This window comes from Garra rufa, chromosome 9 (assembly GCF_049309525.1).
Source record: "Garra rufa chromosome 9, GarRuf1.0, whole genome shotgun sequence".
Taxonomy (NCBI): Eukaryota; Metazoa; Chordata; class Actinopteri; order Cypriniformes; family Cyprinidae; genus Garra; species Garra rufa.
Window position 1 is genome coordinate 16,067,623 of NC_133369.1, and position 24,266 is coordinate 16,091,888.

The 24,266-nt window shown below is 36.4% G+C and overlaps 1 protein-coding gene across 1 annotated transcript; it reads right to left on the reverse strand.

Moving 5' to 3' along the window:
* Positions 1 to 120: 120 nt before the first annotated feature.
* On the reverse strand, positions 121 to 23,479 carry sh3bp5b (SH3-domain binding protein 5b (BTK-associated)). The gene is made up of 9 exons (XM_073847364.1): positions 23,214 to 23,479; positions 22,122 to 22,184; positions 19,139 to 19,267; positions 8,302 to 8,466; positions 8,093 to 8,223; positions 7,269 to 7,311; positions 6,787 to 7,006; positions 5,423 to 5,734; positions 121 to 1,533 (listed from the first exon to the last, which is right to left on the reverse strand). The coding sequence occupies exons 1-9, from the start codon at positions 23,292 to 23,294 to the stop codon at positions 1,340 to 1,342; spliced, it is 1,338 nt and encodes a 445-aa protein (XP_073703465.1). The 5' UTR covers positions 23,295 to 23,479; the 3' UTR covers positions 121 to 1,339.
* Positions 23,480 to 24,266: the final 787 nt, after the last annotated feature.

A 24,266-nucleotide genomic window follows, 5' to 3' on the forward strand; every position in this document is an offset into this window, starting at 1 on the left:
GCTTCACCCATAGGCGTACTTTTGCGTTAAAGACTATTCACAACTCAATGTGACGAAACAAACATTATGCACAATATTGAAATAATAATGCATCAGGTATCATTTCAGGTGTCATTTTATTTCAGTCTGAAAACAATTACACAAGCTTTGTAAACAACAGACTAAACGCCATAGACCACTTAAATACTGCTACCAGGTTTCTTTCCTCACCGTCGGTTCTCAAAACGATAACAACCGAAGAACTAACAAAACAAACTGGAGGAGAATGTTCGAAAAGGCCACAAAAAAAAACAAAAAAAAAAAACACACAAGGTCACACAGCCTACTGTCTAGACCTGAAGCTGTGCCATCTGTCTCACCGCCAAAGCTGAATGGTATTCAGTAACTGTCCCCTTCATCAGTGCAGCAAGATCCCCCACCGAGACCCATCCAATCATTCCCATAAGCCTTCTGCCCCCCTCACAGTGCAAGTACAGTAGATCCAGCATTATATGCTACTTTCCGAAACACTGCCCTCCACAAAGACATTGTGAATCTAAATCTATTGCTTTTTCTATTAACATTGAAAACAATGATTGTTCTTTACACAGACAGAGAGAATTGGGCGGCATGCGGTGGATTTGGCTTGTGAAGGAAGGTGAAAGTGACCAGTACGGATCAGCCTGTAGCTGCGGCAGGTCTCCGGATGACATTGAGGAGGTGACCTGCGATGCAGGTGGTTGGCTTCACTTCCTTGTGAGTCACTGTTACAGCGCACAAGTTCCTTTTTGAAGATGGAAATCTTTGTGAAGGACATGCAGGTGAGTCTGTTGAGCATCAGGCTGAAGTGAGATCATGCGCAGATGTCCTACATATACAAGAACTCAGTAACATGGTACTGCCACACAAATGACTCTGTATATGTTCCATGACACGCTTACAAATACATTAAAGACAACCAGTGGCATAAATCTAGAGCACAATGAATCTCTAATGCATTTTATAAGTAAAAAGACAAGTGCTCCTTAATTGACAAGTGCTAACGCCAGCCTTAGATCTTAACTGGAACGTTAATTGTGGTTTACACAGATGTTTGTCATCTTTTCAAAGCTTCTAAACTCAGTTCTATGCCCTTCCAAATGGCAGATTTGTCTCCTCAGCGCATTGTGTCACGGGTTGTTTTTCTTACACTCGTGAGATCGAGTGAATGTTCAGTCTGAAAGTTGGCGGAACATTCTAGACAGTGAGAGGAATGGGCTGGGATGACACACTGGTGAAGTGGAGGACGGGTGGCTGCCAGTGCCTCTCGCACGGAATGTGGATGAATGCATCAGATACGTTGGCGTAGCAGGCATTGCGGTCACATCCCATCGAGTAGGATTGTGGCTGGGGAGGGGTGCTGAGCCACGTTTTTTCTGCTTTCATTTCGGCTAAGTTTTAGAGACAGCAGGCGGAAACGGCTATCCAGGCCAAAGGTTGTTTTGGTGTTGCTGATGCTGTTATTGTTATTGAGAACGTTGTCCAGCACGGCCTCGGCACCTTCTGCTCGCTCACCTGTACACAAGGCAATTAATCAACCACACGGAGCAAAATAGAAAATGCAAACAATATACACTGCTGTTCAAGATTTGGGATTAGAAAGTTTTTTCTCTGATTTTTTAAATCTTTTCTGCTCAGCAAGGCTGCAGTTATTTGATTAAAAATACAGAGAAAATGGGAATATTGTGAAATATTATTGCAATTTAAAATAGTGGTTTTCTATTTTAATATACTTTAAAATAGAATTTATTTTTGTGATGCAAAGCTGAATTTTCAGCATCATTACTCCAGTCTTCAGTGTCACATGACCCTTCAGAAATCATTCTAATATGTCGATTTATTTTTTTTTAGAATCAGTGATTTTTTTTTTTTAGAATTATTTGATGAATAAAATGTTAAAAGGAAAAGCATTTATTTCAAATAAAAATGTTCTGTAACAATGTACACCACGGTTCAAAGTTTGGGGTCAGTACATTTTTTTCTTTCTTTGTTGGAAAAAAATTAATCCTTTTTATCAATATAACACATCCTTGCTGAATAAAAGTGATAGTAAAGACTTATATTGTTAGAAAATATTTCTATTTTGAATAAATGCTGTTCTTTTTAACTTTTTATTCGTCAAAGAAAGAAGTATCACAGGTTCCTAAAAAATATTAAGCAGCACAACGGTTTCCAACATTGATAATAAATCAGCATATTAGAATGATTTCTGAAGGATCGGGTCACACTGAAGACTGGAGTAACGGATGATGAAAATTCTGTTTTGCATCACAGAAATAAATTATATTTTAAAGTATATTAAAATAGAAAACTGTTATTTTATTTTTGTAATAATATTTCATAATAATATTTTTTCCCTGTATTTTTGATCAAAAGCATAAGAGACGTCTTTTAAAAACATTAAAATCATACAGATCCCTAGCTTTCTAATGGTAGTGTATGTGTATATTATAGAAATGTTTTGATTTTTACATTTTTAGTACTTTTTAAATAAATTACACAAATATATACCATAATACAAAAATAGTTCACTATATTATAAAATATAATGCAATGTTTTAATGTAATGCTTACTACAATAAAATGTTGTATTATAGTATTTTATAATGCAATATTTTATATTGTATATATTTATGCAATCTATATCTATATCTATATATATATATCTATATATATATATATATATATATATATATATTAGTGGTGGGCATAGATTAATTTTTTTAATCTAGATTAATCTAGATTAAATCTTGAAATTAATCTAGATTAATCTAGATTAAAATGGCTAATTTGAATTCTTCTGAAAGCATTCAGAATATGTGTGCTACCCAAATAATGACTAAAAGTAAGTCTTTGAGAACGGGTTTCTCAAGCCAGGTGGCGCATTAGACCAGGCGCTCATCTCCTGTTTCCAAAATGCATTACAAACTGCTTGACAATTGCATTTAAAACACAATTAACTATACAAACTTGTGTAACCAAGTACTTCTGCGCAAAAGGCTGTACGACGTGCGCGTTCCAGTAAAATATACAGGCGCGCGGGTATGGATAGCCTATCTGCGTGCATCTTACAAAAAACTGCGTTGCTTTTAGAAGCGTCAATTCAGTTGTTGCATATAGTATAATGTCTTTATTTCGGGATTATCAAAGTAAATTATAACTCAAACTTGAGATTTTACTGGGGCACAGCAGATTTTCACTGAGGCACGTGCCCCAGTAAAAAGGGTCTAGCAACGCACGCACCTGCCCTGAAGCGGCTTCATAACTGCATCCATGTCTGCACGTCTCATTTGATGTGGTAATTTCACAGAAGTTGAAGACTCGTTCTCGCCCCCTACATTGCAATTCAACTAGATATCCGTCATCCGCGCTAAAATATCAAGGTGAAAGTCATCATATCTTGCGTAGTTTAGACCCAGCTCCCAACCCAACTTTGAGAATAGATTAACGGCGATATTTTTTTTATCGCGCGATATGAGTCTCACGTTAACGCAGCACGTTAACGCCGATAACGGCCCACCACTAAATATATATATATTATATGTACATTTTTAGAATAAATTCATTATACATTTAATTTTTTTTACATTGTGTAATAATATAATCTGTTTTAATTATTGCACAAAATGTGATCTTTATATAATCTAAATTTTAAAATAAATATTCTAATGTAATATTTAATTATTTTTCTAGATATTTATATAAATTTATGTGTTAAATGTGACCCTGGACCACAAAACCAGTCTTAAGAAGCATGGGTATAATTTGTAGCAATTGCCAAAAAAAAAAAAAAATAGATGGTATGGGTCAAAATTATATATATATATATATATATATATATATTAGGGGTGGGCATAGATTAATTTTTTTAATCTAGATTAATCTAGATTAAATTTTGGAATTAATCTAGATTAATCTAGATTAAAATGGCTAATTTGAATTCTGCTGAAGGCATTCAGAATATGTGTGCTACCCAAATAATGACTTAAAGTCTTTGAGAATGGATCATAAAGCTCATAAAGCTGTTCTATGATAATTTGTTGATGAAAATAAATTATGTTCAATTAGATGTACTTGTGTTTACTAACTAACTAACACTGAAATTATTTTTTCTCCCTATTAGATTGTGTTTTTTTTTAACGTCAACACCTACCCAGCCCATTACATGTTACACCGTACTTTTATTTTGACAGGTTGCCGTGAAGTTTCTGTGTCATACAGTATGATATGATGCTAGTTTTCTCAAATGAAACAGTAAAGTGACACTCACAGCAGTTTGGGAGATTGAGTTTATCTGTTCATGTGAGATGAAAATGCCAAAAATTACCGGGAGCGTCACGTGTGTTTCAGTATGCGTGTAGTAAAAGCTCGTCTCTGCAATGCATACATACAGCTAGGCAAACGGAACATATCGGATTCATATTAAAACGGTCTTTTTGCATTTCAGTTTTCACATACACTAGTCCATATCGCGATTTGAATTAAGTGACAGACCAGCATTTGATTTATGAATCCAAAAAACGACGAATTTACGTGGCATTTCGCTATAGTAGATTCTGTTTTCATGAATGGAGGAGGACGTGATCCCGTCTGTGTTTTGGCGGAGGAGACTTAAACGCGCGACCGTATTCTACAGTCTTCGGTATACATCCGCGTTAAACTATCAAGGTGAAAGTCATCATAGCTTGCGTAGTTTAGACCCAGCTCCCAACCCAAATTTGAGAATAGATTAACGGCGATATTTTTTTTTATCGCGCGATAAGAGTTTCACGTTAACGCAGCACGTTAACGCCGATAACGGCCCACCACTAATATATATATATATATTTTTTTTTTTTTTTTTTTTTTAATGCCAAAAATCATTAGGATATTAAGTAAAGATCATGTTCCATGAAGATAAACTGCCTACCGTAAATATATTACAATGTAATTTTTGATTAGTAATATGCATTGCTGAGAACTTTATTTGGACGACTTTAAAGGTGATTTTCTCAATATTTCGATTTTTTTGCTACCTCAGATTCCTGATTCTCAAACAGCTGTATCTCAGCCAATTATTTTCCTGTCCTAACAAACATACATTTATTTAGCTTTCAGATGATGTATAAATCTCAATTTCAAAAAATTTACTCTTATGACAGGTGTTGTGGTCCAGGGTCACAAATGGACTTTAAAAACAGCAAATTTTACCAAATAAATTTGTTGTGCTTTTTCGCACTGAAACGCCACCTAGCTATCCATCAGTGTGATAAATGAACCCCTATAGAGGCCACAGGTGCAAGCAGGCAGGAAACCAAGAAAAATGACATCGTCTCGCAGGAGAAACAAGAGCAGGTCTAAATACAATCCCTCATGTGCAAGTGCAATGTTATTTGGGTCCCAATGCAAACTAAGAATATCTTACCCCTCTCTAGGTCGCACTCGGGGGAGGAGGCACCGCTGCATTCGCTGCGTGGGCCGAGGATGGGAGACATTAGGCTGAAATCAGACAAAGAGACGGTGCTGGGCAGGTCCAGACTGCAGGGCCGAGAGGATGGGGTGGGGGAGGTGGAGGTCGGAGAGCCAGAAGAAGAAGAGAATGAGGAGGAGAAAGGACAGGGCAGGTCTAGAGGGCTGTTTGGCCCAGAACTGAAGCTACTGTTGGACTGAGTCTCAGAGTCTTCCTCGGACATAGCACTGGTGCTGCAGTTTTCATCCTCGTAGGACCCAGATGCCACTGCAGGAAGACAGAGAGGACACTAAAACATTATTCGGTGGGCAAATATTTTTTGATTGAACTAATTGAGGACTCAGATAATTCTGTGTATCTATATATTATAGATAGACAGACAGACCATATATGTTATGTGGAGAGTTACTACATACAATTGAGGTCAAAAGTTTACACAATTTCTTTGTTTTTTTCAGCATTTTTGTTTATTTGAACCCTTTCCAACAATGAGATCCATCTTTTCACACTGAGGACAACTGAGGGACTCATATGCAACTATTACAGCAGGTTTAAACACTCAATGATGCTCCAGAAGGAAAAATTATGCATTAAGAGCCAGGGGTGTAAACTTTTGAACAGAATGAAGTTGTGTGCATTTTTCTTATTTTGCCTAAATATCATATTTTTTTTATTTAGTACTGCCCGAAGATATTTTACAGAAGATACTTACATGTTTCCCTGAAAAAAATAAAAAAAATTACATTTACCTGATCTTAAAATTCAAAAAGTTTTCATCGCCTGACTCTTAATGAATGGTTTTTCCTTCTGAAGCATCAGTGAGCATTTGAACCTTCTGTAATAGTTGCATATGAGTCCCTCAGTTGTCCTCCGTGTGAAAAGATGGATCTCAAAATCATAATCATTTGGAAAGGGTTCAAATACACAAAAATGCTGAAAAACCAAAAGAATTTGTGGGACCTGAAGGATTTTTCTGAAGAACAGCGGGCAGTTTAACTGTTCAGGACAAACAAGGGACTCATGAACAACTATCACTAAACAAAAAACAACACAGTATTAAGAATCAAGTGTATGTAAACTTTTGAACGGGGTCATTTTTATAAATGTAACTTATTTTCTCTTGTGGACTATATGTAAATGTCTTTAAATATCTTATTCAGGTCAGTAGTAAATAAAAATAACATGAATTGTGTACAATCCCTCTTATTTTGGTAAAAAAATTAACATTTTGCAGATTCCGCAAGTATGTAAACTTTTGACCTCAAATGTATGTAGCTCTGCTTGAATGAAAATTCAAGCGCAAGATAACTAGGACTCACTTGAGATTCCATCAGACTCCATTTTGAAGCCAGACAAGTCTTCACCAATGACACCGTCACCTTCTGCACCCACACCTCTCTCCCGCGGGCCTATGCCACAGGAACGTCTGCGCTCATGGATCTCATCAGAGATCATCTCCAGGTTTCTCAGAGCTGACTTATATTCCCCTTTAGCCTGCGTTAGCTTGGCCTGGAGGTCATCCACATTCTTCTTCAGTTGCTTAAGAGGGAAGCGCAGAAAACATTGAGCTAACATTGAAAAAAAGTATATGGAAACGTGGCCTAATAGATTGAAAACATCTTAATTTGTGTTCTGAAGATGAACAAAGCTCTTATGGGTTTGGTACGACATGAAGGCGAGTAATTAATGACAGAATTTTCATTTTTGGTTGATCTAACCCTTTAAAATAAGATAAAAACTATTTGCCATCAGGGTGGAGAAACAAACTTAATTCAAGACATTCTCAGAAAGTACAACTTACCTCAAGCTGCAAGTAATACTTTGCCTTCATTTCAAAGTAGGGCCTGAAAGAGAGAGAGAGGGACGAGAAAAAGCGATTAGAGCTACTGTAAAGACCTATAAATAGCATCGTACATATCACCATGGCAACTGTTCACATATGCTGACACATTAGGCAAATGCTGAGTGAGAAGATAAGAAGGGTTGAGCTCCTCTATGATCCTGTTGAGTCACTATCAATGGTGAGAAACCCACCCTTAGCTAAAGCTCCCCTCAGATATTCACAGGTTTAACATGAGCCTAGTCTCACGGACGCTTGACTCGCAACATAAGCTAATTACGGACAAAAACTACCTACTCAAATTGGAAGATGTAAATTTAAATTTTTTCAGGTGCAAAGACTATTACAAGCTTAAATTTGACTCTGGACCACAAAACCTTAAGTAGCACGGGTATATTAGCAGTAGCCAAAAATACACTGTATGGGTCAAAATGATAAAATTTTTCTTTTATGCCAAAAATCATTAGTATATTAGGTAAAGATCATGTTCAATGAAGACATTTTAATAATATGCATTGCTAAGAATGTCATTTGGACAACTTTAAAGGTGATTTTCTCAATAATTTGATTTTTTTTTACGTTCTCAGATTCCAGATATTCAAATAGTTGTATCTCAGCCAAATATTGTCCTACCCTAACAAACCATACATCAATGGAAAGCTTATTTATTTTGATGTATACATCTCAATTAAAAAAAAAATTGACCCTTATGACTGGTTTTGTTGTCCAGGGTCACAAATGGTTTTATTATATGCTTGTGTGTTTACTAAATAATTGGTGCATACTTAGACTTATTGATGGTGCGTTTGAGCTTTTTCTCCAGCTGTTTCATTCGAGTCATGGCAGCGGTGTATTTCGCAGCAGTCTCCTTGTGCAGTAGCTCACTGCGTGTTTTTATCTGCTCGGCCTCCATCACCTACAAACCAAAACATGCATTTTTTTAGTATTTTCTTGTACACCTCGATCTACCATCCCACACCTTAGCATCACTCACTCGCTGTGTTGCATGGTTAAGCATCTCCTGCCAGGCAGAGTCAAATTGCCGCTTATCATCCTCCAACAGCCTCTGTTCAGCCAGGGCGATGGTCTCTTTGGCCGCCCGCAGTACCTCTGTTGCCCTCTGGAAGTCTTGTGTGGATCTCTGTGCTTCCAGCTGAGTCTGTGGAACAGGTAAAGGGCAGTAGCATCAACCTCGCGTGTCTAATGATAAAGACAGCAACCAGCGCTCTGTCATGATTAAACTTTGAGCAGGACAGTGCTGACAGATTGTAACCCCCCTGCTCAGATTACCAGCTGGCTGGAGATCATGAGGCTCAATGCCTGACCATTTCTATCAAAAACACTGCTGCTTCTTGTAGCTTTATAACATTACGGTTGAACCACTGATGTCACATGGACCATTTTAATTGATGTGACTACCGGGCCATGAACATGGTAGTTGCATTGCTGTCTATGCAGTGATCAGACTTCATCAAAAATATCTTAATTTGTGTTCTGAAGATGAACGAAGGTCTTACGGGTAAACAAACACAGTGCAGTGCGTTTGTAATCAACAATGTCAATAATCTGTGAAGCATTTAGTGCTAGAGATGGAGAAACTGTACTCATGCACAGAATCTCCTTTATGGTGACATTTTAAAGCCACTCTTGAACTTCCTTTATGGTGAATTAAAGCCAGCTATGCTAAAGCCGTGCAAACATAATCCTTTTCTATTCCTTCACTTTTTAACTTTAATCTCCACATTACTCCCACTGACAGAAAAAGCCTGCGGAAACCTCTTACCGACTCAACCTACTTAGCCAAACAAAACTGGATACGTTTTCCGACCAATGGCAAGGAGGCAGTTTTACACTTTGAAGTGATTTACAGTGTAGAGAGACCATGTAATCAACTCAATTTAGAGAAAATCATACTGTAATTCATACAAGGTTGATGTTCTGCATTAAATCTATCTATCTATAAATGCAAATTAATGTCCCAGTCACATGTTAAGCATTTTACATTCATTCCAAAAATAACTCAAGGCAGTATTAATTTAAACAATATACACTAACGCTCAAAAGTTTGGGGTCAGTAAATTTTTCTTCTTTTTTTTTTTTTTTAAGAAATAAATACTTTTATTCACCAAGGGTGTGTTAAATTGATAAAGTGATAGCAAATACTTACATTGTCAGAAAATATTTATATTTTGAATAAATGCTGTTCTTTTGAGCTTTTTATTCATCAAAGAATCCTGAAAAAAATATTACAATTTCGAAAAAAATACTTTGCAGGGCAACTGTTGCAATATATAATCCAATATAGATCATTCTAATATAATTCTAATCATAATAAATCAGTATATTAGAATGATTTCTGAAGGATCATGTGACACTTAAGACTGAAGTAATGGCCGATGAAAATTCAGCTTTGCATCACAGGAATAAATTACATTAAAGTATATTACAATAGAAACCATTATTTTATATTGTAATAACATTTTGCAATATTACAGTTTTTTTTTCCTATATTTTTGATTAAATAAATGCAGCACTGATGAGCATAAGAGACTTTCTTTAAAAACATTACAACTCTTACTGACCCCAAACTTTTGACTGGTAGTATGTTTTATTTGTGAACTTATGTTCAGCTATGGTTTTAAATAGTTAACTTTTAACTATTTTTAAAATGTTCTGTTCATCAAAGCTCTGTAAATATTGATCACAGGCACAGATTTAATTTAAGTTTATTACTCACTAAAAACTCCTACAAATCATGTTTTCATGCCATTTTGTGTTTTATTTTGATGCAAAGTGGTTATATCCAAGTACAGTTTGTTTTCTTACTTTTTTTATATTAGTCGTTCCATTATCGCCATTATATTTTTCATTCAGAATGATTTGTGAACATGCATGAACAAGAGGCGGGATTTATTGCACGAAATAATCACAGCCGATCATAACCAGTCATCTCCAATCATATGGATATCATAATGGAGGCATTGCCTCCTCTCACATGACTTTTCCCCATTTATTCTCAATTGCTTTAGGCGGTCTGTTAAAACTCAATGGGCTCAGGGGAGATGAGAGAGATGCAGACTCATGCTGTAACTTCACCTGCTGCTGTTGCTGTTCGACTAGGTTTCTTTAGAAAAACAAGTCATGTTTTACACTTTTTAATGTTGTATTTCGTAATATTGGTGTCTTTTTATTTTTGCACTACACATTTTTTTTCTCATCCAATATTTTTAGGAGGCACTGCCTCCCTTGCCTCTTTGGAGGAAACACCCCTGATACAGACCTGTATAAAGCATAAGGTGCCTTTTGAAACCAAAAAAGGACAGCATGAATAGTCTATCAAACATCTTGCTTTGTTCTAAAGAAGAAAGTCATATAAGCTAGTCATAGCAAATATGATGACTTTCATAATAAAACTAAACAGTTTGAGCATGTATGTGATTCACATCTCTACTATAAGACCTTGAAAGCTATGAAACGGTACACACTGTAAATCGCAATCCCACGGATAATGCAAACATTTTTCTTTTTATCTGTCCTATCATTGTCTTTCATTCTTCATTTGAGACAGCTCAATCCATTTACGCTTTCTTTCCCTCTTTCTCCATCCTTCTTCACTCGCTCACAGGCTATTTTTAGCTCCGGCTTCAAAGTTGATGTGATGCTGCCGCATTGCCACGGAGAGCTGACAGCAGGGGATCTCTGCAGATGCCAGGACAGACCTCCAATCCAATCAGTAAAGGACACAGATGGATAGAAGGGCTGGCGTGGTAAGTTGTGAAATAACATGAAAATGTAAAAATGGCCAGTACACTATAAAGAATTCAGTAGGTGTCAAAACTTTGGATGCTTTCATGTTCATGCAAATGAAAAATTTAAAAATAATCGTTAAAATTATGTTCAGAGGTACTCTGAGGTCAAAAGATATTTCCTGAGGAGTAGCGTGTTAATACTAGCTGCTTCAAATCGGTTCCACTACACAGAAAGGCATTGAAATTAGCTATAGCTAACATATAACAAGTGGCGCAAAATGATTTTGTTAATATGTGATTTCAGTTCACAACAGAAAAAGTACTTCTCTCTTTGTTTATGAAAAAGTCCTATTAAATCAAAGCTTTATCCTCTTTCGAACCCTGACTTTATTGCCTGACCAAAAATAATGCAGAGGTGGTCTCAAAATGGGATGTTTTGGGTTCAGGGTGACCCAGTTGACATGCTGTTTTGATGTTATTAAAGGATAACTATTGCCAAAATGCAACCTGTGCTGTTTTTTTTACTGTAAATGAGACAAACATATATCTAAAAGCATAATTACGACAAACAAGCCATTTTTGAGATTGACCGTGATTTCGTTTTGTGGTCAGTGGCCGGTGAATGGGAGTACTAAGGGCATAACTTTGAGCGCATCAAAATCGATATTTTTACAACACTAAGGCGGCTCGACACACCATGAAACTTTGCTCTAAGTATCGCCTGGGTCTCTACACATGAACTCGAGCATTGAGAACATTGTTTGTGTACACAGCGTTTACTAAAAAGTTTTTGAACAACTCACTTTCACTGTTTGGGTTTCCGCTCGCGGCCGTCTTGCCAGTCAAGAGGTGTCGAACTCCGAATGCGAGGATGGATAGCTCCTAAAACATATTTCCATATAAATGCATGGCTAATATGTTGTTTTGTCGCAAGTGAAAAACAATATTAACCTTCTAGTTGTAAAAAGAGCCTCATATAAGCCTAATATTTCGTCCTATGGAGTCCATTCATTCGCATTCGGAGATCGACACTTCTTGACTGGCAAGACGGCTGCGAGCGGAAACCCAAACAGTGTAAGTGAGTTGTTCAAAAACTTTCTTTTTAGTAAACTCTGTGTACACAAACAATGTTCTCAATGCTGGAGTTCATGTGTAGAGACCCAGGCGATACTTCGAGCAAATTTTCATGGTGTGTCGAGCCTTCTTAGTGTTGTAAAAATATAGATTTTGATGTGCTCAAATTTATGCCCCTAGTATTCCCATTCACCGGCCATTGAAAACAAAACAAAATCAATCTCAAAAACGGCTCGTTTGTCGTAATTATGCTTTTAGATATATGTTTGTCTAGTTTACAGTAAACAAAACAGCCCAGGTTGCATTTTGGCAATAGTTATCCTTTAACCAATCGTCCTGGATGAGACTTGAAAATAAAATAATTTGTGATGTTTTTATGCATCTCATTTCACATGGCATAAAAACAAGGTCATTGTGACTCTTTCTGACCGGGAAATCATTCTACTGCAGACTAATGCTTTTATTGCTTCACCGAACACTGGGCCACTGGGTCTTCGAGTTTAAACGTGTTCGAAAAATTCTCTAACTTGTAAAGATTGATCGAAGGCTGAAGGCAACAGAGGGGTTATGACTCATAAACTGATGTAAATCTGCAGTAAATCTGCTTTGGTGTTCACCATTACAACAGTTTACCACCAAGAAAGCACACATTCAACCAAGCAAGCACCCACACAGTCCAATTCCCAATTCCCCAGCAGAGGTCATGAGGGCTCCTGCAAACGGACACAATTTTCACCCTCATTCCACTGTGTACTCCAGTTTATTAACTTTCTGCCAACACATATGCCATGTGAGGATGTGTATGGCAAAAATAATCAATCACAAAAGAGATGGAAAGATGATAGGAAGCCACATATGAGATAAAGGCATTTATAACCGCCTCTCTTGACTTATAGCCAAACATTGCAGAATATTATCTAAGGGGTTTCATTTCACTCGCACAATATGACTCAATGTCTGACTGCCAAAATTATGTAATAAAGGGACTAACAGATTTTCCCCACATAACAGAGCAAAGAGAACTGAATTTAGCACCGTTGCCACCAGATTTCCGAGCTTTAGAAAAGTATTAAGAGTTCAAGAAAGTTCGATCCAAGAAAGGATCATTGTGGTTAGTAGGTGAATTAAAGGTCTGGATTAAGTTTATTTGATGCAGGATTTAGGATCAGTTGGATAATAGTAATGCTAATATTGTGTGTTTCCACATATATGGGCCATTCTAATGAATTGGTCCAAACTACTATCCCACAACCAAAAAACACAAAAGCATTTAAGTATTAAAATCTTAGATGTTTACTAAGATCCTTTTATTATCTATACTAAGATCCTAAATATGATCTAAACCCACAATAATATTTAAAATATCAATAAGCTTAATATATATAAAATTATTATTTACTGGGTATTGTTTATAATTGGGAGGTGGCTGTCCTGAACCCTACACTGAAAAAAATGATTCATTGGTAAGTGGTTGCAATCAATTTATTTTAGCTACATTTAAATAATCAAAGTTTGTTGACTAATTTGAATTTTTTTTTTTACTTAAATGCAGCTAAAATAAATTGATTGCAACTTCTTATCTTAAAAAAAAAAAGGAAATTCAATGAATCATTTTTTTTCAGTGTAACTACTAAATTTCAACTTACGAAAATGTTTTTAAAAAAAATGTGTTTTTAACTACACCCCTACATTTATGGTCAGGAAATATTCATGTGTCCCTTTTGCTCAGAGCTACATGGTGAGTAGATAGGCCCATCATTTGGGATCAAAATGGGATGTTTTGTCCAAAATAAAGTATGCTGAATGTTAGGATAGTGTTTGGTTCAATGTATATTCAAACTAATGAATCCTTAAGTTTGAAATCACTATGATCTACTTTTTGTGTTTTACAAAGAAAAAAATGGATTTAAAACATAACGAATCTCATAAATCAGACTTGAAATATTGTTAAAATTGTAATTGTTATTAATTTACCTCTGAAAAATTTGAATAAAATAGAAGTAAGCTAAATCTTAATAGGTCAATATAACCCTTCTTATTAAATTATATATTGCTGTGTTTCAGTAGTGACAAATTTGGGGAGAGGACAAATATTCCAAAACTTTCTGCAAACACAATATGAGAATTAACTGCAAAATTACTAGAAATTTGGATATTATACAATTTTCAAAAATTGTGGAAAAGGACATTTTTTCCAAGACGTTTCTAACTCTTGACTTTAATCCAATTCTGTAGAATGGCCCACATACACACACACTTTGGGTTTACATGTTTTATGGGGACATTCCATAGGCATAATGGTTTTCATACTGTACAAACCGTATTTTCTATCGCCCTACACCTACCCTACACCTAAACCTAGCCCTCACAGGAGATTGTGCACACTTTTACTTCCTCAAAACTCACTGTGCATAATTTATAAGCCCGTTTTCTAAGAAATGTCCCCACAAGGTCAAAATTTACTGGTATTACTATCCTTGTGGGGACATTTGTCCCCATAACGTGATGAATACCGGGTACACACACACACACACAGGTTTACATGTTTTATGGGGACATTCCATAGGCGTAATGGTTTTTATACTGTACAAACCGTATTTTCTATGGCCCTACCCCTACCCTACACCTAAACCTAGCCCTCACAGGAGATTGTGCACACTTTTACTTCCTCAAAAAAACTCATTGTGCATGATTTATAAGCCTGTTTCCTCATGGGGACCTGAGAAATGTCCCCACAAGGTCAAAATTTACTGGTATTCCTATCCTTGTGGGGACATTTGGTCCCCACAACGTGATGAATACCAGGTACACACACACACACACACACACACACACACACACGAAAAGCACAAACACTGCTATAATCCTGGCATTAGGAGAACACTAGGTCACATTTAGGGCAACTGAGGTAGTCATAAAGTGAAGGAATTTATATTTAAACAATTTTTATGAGAAGGCAGAAGTGCTGCATTGGCACTCTGAGAGAGTTCAACATTCGCACAAAGCTGCAGGTGTTTTAGCTGTGCCGCCCATCTGACAAGAGCAATGGCTAATTCTCAAACTGAAGTGCTGAGTGAGACCATTGAAATCATTATTGGACATGACAAATCGGCAACATAAAGATCCTTCCCTGTGTTCAAGTGCACTCTGAGGACACATGGCAAAAGGATTTCTCTGGCTCTTCTAAAACAGAAGGGTTCAGTGTCATATGTAGACATGTAGTCTAATGTTTACAGCATAAGCGTTAGTACTCATTTCCACGCTCTACATTGCGCTTATATAATGATTAGCTAAACACGAGGATAGCAAATCATTATGCAAGTTATTTACACACTTGCAAAAGTCTCAAAGGTACAACAGCAAAAAAACAGACCGTTTAAGAGTTTTTAAAAATCTATTGCGTTAAAATGAATCAAAAGTGACAAAAAAGTATAACTTATAACACGTTTTAAAGCTTAATAATGTTAATATCCTTGTAAAATCATATACAAGCATTCTGGAAGAGCATTAAACTGTAGATAGAAAACTGATGTACATATAGAAGGAATATGTGCGTGCATTATTCAGATGAGCTCTTAATGAGAAATGTGTACTGAATTATTAATATCTGAACAGTGCTGAAAAATCTTTCAACCTCGAATAAGCAGACCAGTCATACGTGGTGATGTTACGGTTCCTGCATTCATTATACTTCATCGCTGATTCCATCTAAACTCAAGAGTCTTCAACTGCTTTCAAAGCTGAGAGACACTGACAACTGCTGCAGAGGCCTTGTGATCCATGAATTTTCTGCTGGACACTTGACGAGTGTACACTAACCTTAAAAGTGGGACAATCTAAACTCAAAGCACAGATTTCATATTCATATGAGAAAATACACTTGGCTCAAGCTTCTGAAAGTTATAGTACAGCTTTATGGTACATGAGACTGACCTCTTAAAAACAAGACAATGCATTTTATTCAGAGACACTGGAATGTACCAGATTTACAATATGCTGCAGTCTAAAACCACCACCTCATTCTCTGAATATAGCACAGTGTAAAATCTGACAAAAAGGGAAGTGATAAACCAAGAACAAAAAAAAAATTGCTCTAAATAAGATATCATTTGAATTAGAGGTGGGATTTACACTGATGGTTTTGACAAAAACTGGCAACATACGTCATAAGTGGCAACTGGAAATTTCTAAATATACTGGAGGAAATTTCTAAATATACTGGAGGAAATTTCTAAATATACTGGAGGAAATTCAGGGGGAGATGGTCAATGAGATAGAGGGGTGGGGGAAAGAAAGACACAGCAAACTGCAGAGAAAGGCAACAGTTAAAGCTCCACTGCAGTCAAGTTCACTGCAGAGAGACACAAAGAAGGGAAAAGAGAGACATGATGAGGGACTGAACATGCTAGAATAGACAAGCCTGATATCCATTTTATACATATGAATACAATATAAAATTGAGAGTAATTGCTTAGAATTGCTTCTACACCTATTTTTTTTTTTCAGTGTAGCTTAAAGGTGCCATAGAATGAAATCTGGTGTTTGCAAAAGACCACTGAAAAATAGGTCAATCCTAACATAACACCGACTATTACGCAATAGCCCCAATCGTTAATAGTTACGCCCCCAATATTTGCATAGCCCAATCATCAGAAGTTCTGCGGGTAGGCTATTGTGAAAAAACAAACTGAGGACAATAGCGAATATTGCAGATCACAGGAATAAATGTTATGTTCCAGGTTGTGCAGGGATTGTTAAGTGCAGGGATGAGTTGGTGTCTGTACTCAGAAAGGCACGGAAAACAAATAACGCATTCTAATAAAATAAAGCGAGCCACTGAAGGGACATGGTTAGCTTCTTGCTAGCGGTAGTCTGTTAAATTGCAGTACATAAGATTTCACCTACCACATAAACAGAGTAAGGAGAGATGACTGTGCGGATGATGGCGAATGATTTGCAGATCCTGATCACCGCTGACAAGCATCTAAACTTGTCAAATGTGCTAAGTACTGCCGCTGTAGTATAACGTTGCACAAAGCATGTGTGATCACCAATCTCAAAAATGAAATTAAAAAGTTATCGTGCTCTGCATATTATTAGCGGCTTGAGCTCCGTAATTAAATATATATTTTCCTCCATGTGTTTCCTTCCTGCTGTGTGAGAGCCGCTCTGTGAAACAGCCAATCAGAGCAGAGCTCATCATTATTATTCATAAACCTTCCAAATAAGGTAATAACAGACCATTTCATTCTAGGGACAAATCCTAAGGTTGTAAATGGACTTGTAAAACAGTTTCTGGAGAATTTTTGCCTTTTCCTATGCCATATACCTTCTATATAGATATCAAAGAACAATTTAAAATATTGTATCAATGCATTCTATGGCATCTTTAAAGAAATAATTTACTCTAGAATTCAAATTTCTTGATAATTTACTCACCACCATGTCATCCAAGGTGTTCATGTCTTTCTTTCTTTTTTCAGTCGAAAAGAAATTAAGGTTTTTGAGGAAAATATTCCAGGATTTTTCTCTATACAGTGGACTTCAATGAGGATCAGTGGGTTGAAGGTCTAAATTGCAGTTTCAATGCAACTTCAAAGGGCTCTACACGATCCCAGCCGAGGATCTAGCAAAACGATATGCCATTTCCCCCCAAAATATAAATGTATATACTTTTAACTACAAATGTACAAATTTAACTTATGCATTACTTAATCGTGTTGAAAAGGTCAGACATGGTTAGTTCTTCGTCTGTGTACTCCGGGTCAAAAAGTTAGGGTTGGGCGAAAAACTTCTCATTTTCTCCTCCAACTTTTGTAAAAGGTGTTTGGGTGTTTAATGCATGAAGTTGAGCTAGTGCAGGACAAGCATTTGTGGTTTAAAAAAAAGAAAATGTTGTTAGAAAGTGACTGTTTCACTAGATAAGACCCTTATTACTCGGCTGGGATCATGTGGGGCCCTTTGAAGCTGCATTGAAACTGCAATTTGGACCATCAACTTGCTAATCCCCATTGAAGTCCACTTATATGGAGAAAAATCCTGGAATGTTTCCCTACAAAAACCTTTTTGACTAAAGAAAGAAAGACATACACATCTTGGGGATGAGTAAATTATCAGGAAATTTTCATTTAAGGAGTGAACTAATCCTTTAATGTGTGACAAAAATGTCTTGGAAAGAGGCATCTAGTGTATCAAATTAGAATAACCTGTCATTATGAAAGCACATCCTTCAACGGAATGAAGACAGTCTAAACCAGTTCAAATGAATCATCACCACATTCTTCATAATGAAGGACCTTGTCAACCCAGATGGCACTGTTTCCATAAAAACAGCCATTTCTGCCTGAGGAAAACAATAACTTCTAAGGACACATCGCTCTCTTTCACCAATGAAACTGGCTAAAAAAACTGTGCTTTGTCAGAGAAATTAAATAGGCCATTTATAATTCTTCCTTCATGGAGTGAAAAACACAACACTCTAAACTACCTTGCCCCAGTTTTAGAACAGGTCAGCACTCCAATTGTAACTGATTCAGTCAATTAAAGTTCACAAAGTGTTGTATAAAAATTCACGGAACTTTACCTTCATAAGGAAGTCAAAGAAAATGTGATATTTCACACTTTTTTTCTCACTACCTTCAACACCCCAGCTGCAAAGGCACTAACCGAGATAAACTGATAATCTGCTCCTAAAATAGCACAGGCTCTTGAAAAAAAGAGAACTGAAATTTGAGCATTTAAACATCCCCTCTCTCTCCCTCTCAAGAAAAGTCTTTTATGCCCAGCTGAACGAAGCCAACCACCTGCGACAAATCTAGAGTTAATGCTACTGTGCCATCCAGCTTATAGCAGATAACAAGATGATAGCACAGCAATGTCCAGAGAGGGATAAAAGAAAACACACCACAGACAAAATAGTGGCATGCCAACTAAAAACAGACGTTGTGTGGGTGAAGTTGGCTTTAGGAAGATGATATCAGGTTCTTGTTTTGATTTTCTTGGCCTCACCTGCCGTGCCACCCGCCGGGCCTCCCAGTACGGTTTTGAATCCTCCACCGCTTTCCCAATCTTCTTCACCAGCTCGTCTAACTTTAGAGTGGCTTCCACCAGCACAGAGCGAAACTTTTGCCTGGCATCCTAGAGACGGACCAAATATAAACAATCAAATGAAATGGCTACGATTAGGGATGCACAATATATTGGTACCATTTTAGCTAATTTTACATTTTATTTATTTATATCATGTCTGTCAATATTGGATATATTGCCATGAGAATTTTCCATATTTTTACAATCAAGTTATGCTTGTCCTCATCTAATTCTCACTTAAAGGGATAGTTCACCCAAAAAAGAAATTCTGTTATTAATTACTCACCTTCATGTCATTCCAAACCTGTAAGACTGTTTATCTTCAGAACACAAATTAAGATATTTTTGATGAAATCCAAGTGCTTTCTGACCCTGCATAGACAGCAACATAACTGACACTTTGAAGGCCCAGAAAGGTAGTAAAGACATTGTTAAAATAGTCCATGTAACATCAGAGATTCAACTAATGTTACGAAGCTACAAAAATACTTTTTGTGTGCAAACAAAACACAAATAATGAATTTATTCAACATTTTTCAGGGTCAGAAAGCTCTTGGATTTCAACAAAGATATCTTAAACTGTGTTTTGAAGATGAACGAAGGTCTTACGGGTTTGGAACGACATGAGGGTGAGTAATTAATGACTTTTTTTTATTATTAATTTTAATTTTTGGGTGAACTAACCCTTTAATTTTAGCAAACATCATGTCTACTGAAGTTGAGATGGCACCGACAAACTTCGAGGAAACTACTATATTGATTTATGCTGACAGCATCTGAAATCAATTGAGTTATTGAAAACACAAGGAATGTTATGCATCTACATCATTTTAAACACTAAGAATTTATGAAAAGAATCGATTCTTTTGGAAATCTGGAAAGGTTCCAACTTGTCACGGCATTCGGTTCAACTGCTTTGCACTTAAAAAGTGTTATATATAAAAGGGAGAGAAATCAGTTTATCTGTAATCTCATTTGCAAGAAGTTCTGTGAAAATGTCTAAAGCCCACAGAAAATATGCTTTCCACTTGCGTTGTAAACAAGTTTTTTCATAATGGTAATTCAATCATTATTTTAGATTTATTGCCCAAGGCAAAGTAATGAGATTCAATTCCATTTGTCAAAACACAGATTGATTATTTACAACGGACAAACATTCCAGGAAAAGATAAAACACCAAGAGTTAAATCTTTGAAGTGCAACTTGGCCACTGACGCAACAGCAAGACTAATTTGGTTGAGAGCCAAATAACTCAATTATGGGACTCTAAGAGCAACCAGAAAAGTTGGATTCACGAAACTCTGCATAAACAGAGATATAAACTTCTACAGCATGAACTACTGACATTTCCACACTTTGAAGCTAGAAGATTACCTTGATGTCTTAAAGGGATAGTTCACCCAAAAAAGAAAATTCTTGATGTTGTTCCAAATCCGTAAGACCTTTGTTCATCTTCAAAACGCAAATCATCACCCTAGTGCCATTTTGGAGAGTACCACAAGAAAAAGAACTGTTGAATAAAGTTGTTAAACCACTGATGTCACATGGACTGTTTTGGTGATGTTCTTGGTACATTTTCGGACCTTGAACGTGGTAGGGCCCTTGTTGTCTACGGAGGGTCCGAAAGCTCACTGATTTCATAAAAAATATCTTAATTTGTGTTCCGAAGACGAACAAAGGTTTTACGGATTTGGAATGACATAAGGGTGAGTAATTAATGACAGAATTTTAATTTTTGGGTGAACTATCCCTTTAAGTTTAGAAGTCTTGGGGAGTAAAGACTGTCTGTAAAAACCTCCAAGTCTCTTGTCTTCCCTCACTAAATTTCACATACAGTTATCATATGCCCTACTTACTTAATCTACAGGAATCAACTTACTCATATGTTCATTGTGGAAGACACAATAAGAGTCCTGTTTAAGCCAAGTAAACAAAGCTGGACTGCAAGAAAGATCAGCAAACAGTTGACTATTTTTCTTTCGGCCTCTGTTTTTGACTCACAATCAGACCACAGACTGGCGAAGTCATCTTATTAAATTATTATATTAAGACATGCCCAAACAATGAGCTCAGTGACATTGGGACAATTCAGTGCGACCAAAGTGACCACATGACTGAGCCTGAACAGCTGAGTGTGTTTTTGTCTTAACATGTCCTAGTTTACTGCGTGCAGACAGTGTGTCTAAAAGGACAAAACAGCAAATAATAACACATCATATGTGACCCTGACCCACAAAACTAGTCTCAAGTATCATGGGTATATTTGTAGCAATAGGCAACAATACATTGTATGGGTCAAAATGATCAATTTTATGCCCCAAATCATTAGGATATTAAGTAAAGATCCTGTTTCATGAAAATATTTTGTAAATTTCCTACCATAAATATATCAAAACTTAATTTTTGATTAGTAATATGCATTGCTAAGAACTACGTTTGGACAACTTTAAAGTAAGCCTCAGATTCCATACATCAATGCAAAGCTTTATTCAGCTTTTAGATAATGTATAAATCTAATTTAAAAAAATTAAATGACCCTTATATCACATATTCCTTGTCACTTGATGTTGTGGCATAAATTAAAACTAAATTCTTTCATCTTTTCATCAAGTTTACTTTTTACAGTGTGTGAAACAAAAAGGTCTCTTTTTACTGGATACAAGTTCCAGAGAACACTTGATCTATTGCATAAGCCTGACATAGTAACACATTCTGTTCCTTGGTGTGCCATGGTACAAAATCCAAACATAAAACTAGTGACAGATTAACAATTTACCAAATGATATATTTTGAACATCTTAAATGCGACATGTTCCTATTATAAAGAAACTAGTTAAAAATGCAACATTCTTGTCCTTAGGGGGGAAAAAAATGAACTTTTGGATATTGTGTGGAATCATACCTCAAGCTCAGTTTCACATCTGTTAATGTCATCTGTAGACTGATTCAGCTTCTCAAGCTCTCCCTATAAAGAAAACTCAGAGTCAGAAATCTGAAATAGAAACATATCCCACTGTGAAAAAGAGAGACAATGCTATATATATTTAGATACGGGGGACCCGTGGAGAACTCTAAGCAGAAAGGCTACAATTGATGCAGTGTTGCCATGTACGCTTTTTATAATCTGTGCACCATTCAATCATAAAGTTGCTAAATGGATAGTCTCAGTTAGTGTTTTTTATTTGCGAATTGCTAGTTCTTGACATCCATAGTAGCCTACAATGAAGCATGATTGACCAGTAATTGCAATTGTTACTATATACTAATAGATACCCAGATAGCACACATACATCTGCAAGATGTCTGTTAAAGAAAACTTAAAAAAAAAAAAAAAAAAATGGAAAGCATCTGCTGTGTACAAACATCTGAAAGATATCAGTTTTACATACACTCTAAATCATAAACATCTTAAAGACACCTAATAGATATCTATTTGACATCTGATAGAGCAAACACTCCTAAAACTACGTCTTGCAGATGTAAATGCAGACGTCAAATAGATGTCTCCAAGATGTGCTTGTACTATCAGGGTATAGTTTGTTTCAACATTTAGTTTTTTTGCTTTTTTCGATTCTTATCCAAATTATGCATTTTATACAAAGTTTATTCAACAAAACTGAATATTGATATTTTCACTGCGATAAAAACCTATGGTCGCTTCTTTCAGACGTATTGTTTGTTTTGTCAGAGCAGGTGGCTCGCTTTTCCACTGAGATCTGGCAACACTGAATTGGGGCATTAGTGCACTCAGTGCCGCAGACGAGCCGTCAATAAAAAGCAAGTTGCGGCGAATTAATAAATAATTCCCCTCAGGATCAAAGAGTTAATATAGGGGTTAACATTCAATGTCACCGATAAGCAAAATGTGATATGAACCAACCAGCGAAATCAATTTGTAAATGTAACGAATGCATTTGAAACGCTCGCTCGCTCCTTTCATCTCATTCGATAAATTGACATGCCTTTAAACATAAATATAAAATGCTCAGTCTACCTGAATTCTCGGGTCCACCTCTTCTTCCTCGGGGGATTCAAATTCTTCATCCGACCTGTTTTCCTTGTCTGAGCTGTCCATTTTATTTTATTGTATTGCCAAATAAATTAATGGAATGCTAAGTGTATGCGTCCGTTAGAGATTATGAAACATTAATCGCCGAGATCATTCCCTCACAAAGTCTAGATTTCTCATTAACAGAGAGAATGCAGAGAGGCACACGCGTGTCCGAATCCCCACACGCTCACACACTCACAGCTGTGCCGTATGGGAGTCGTGAAGACAAGGTGAAGTCTGTCCCCGCCCCCTTTGCTTTTCACACTGCCTCTCTCCAGCTCAACACTTACAGGCAGTGAATGTCAAATTGCTGGCAATGACAAAAACGCTTTGTCTGAAGAGAGAGCACTGGCTTCCAATGTTGGTACAGGTGCCATTCGACACAAAATGTTGCCTGTTGTGCCAATCATAAATATGAAAACGAAATAATATAAAAATGAATAGCTAAAGCAAACTTTTACTATCGCAGGTGTTATTACTAATATAGAATCTGCAATATGTGACCCTGGACCACTAAGCCAGTCATAAGGAAAATAAGATTTATACATCATCTGAAAGCTGAATAAATAAGCTTTCCATTGATGTATGGTTTGTTAGGACAATATTTGGCTATCTGGAATCTGAGGGTGCAAAAAAATCAGAATACTGAGAAAATCGCCTTTAAAGTTGTCCAAATGAAGTTCTTAGCAATGCATATTACTAATCAAAAATTGAGTGTTGATATATTTATGGTAGGAAATTTACTAAATATCTTTATGGAACGTGATCTGTACTTAATATCCATACATAATGATTCTTGGCATAAAAGAAAAATGTATCATTTTGACCCATACAAATGTATTCTTGGCTTTTGCTACAAATATACCTGTGCTACTTAAGACTGGGGATCTCAAAATGTTACAATTACCATGATTTTAAACAACTGAATATCAGCAGTAAATTCTTACCATACAAGCCCTGCATAACCTTTTGTCAAAAAGCATAGTTCAATTTCAA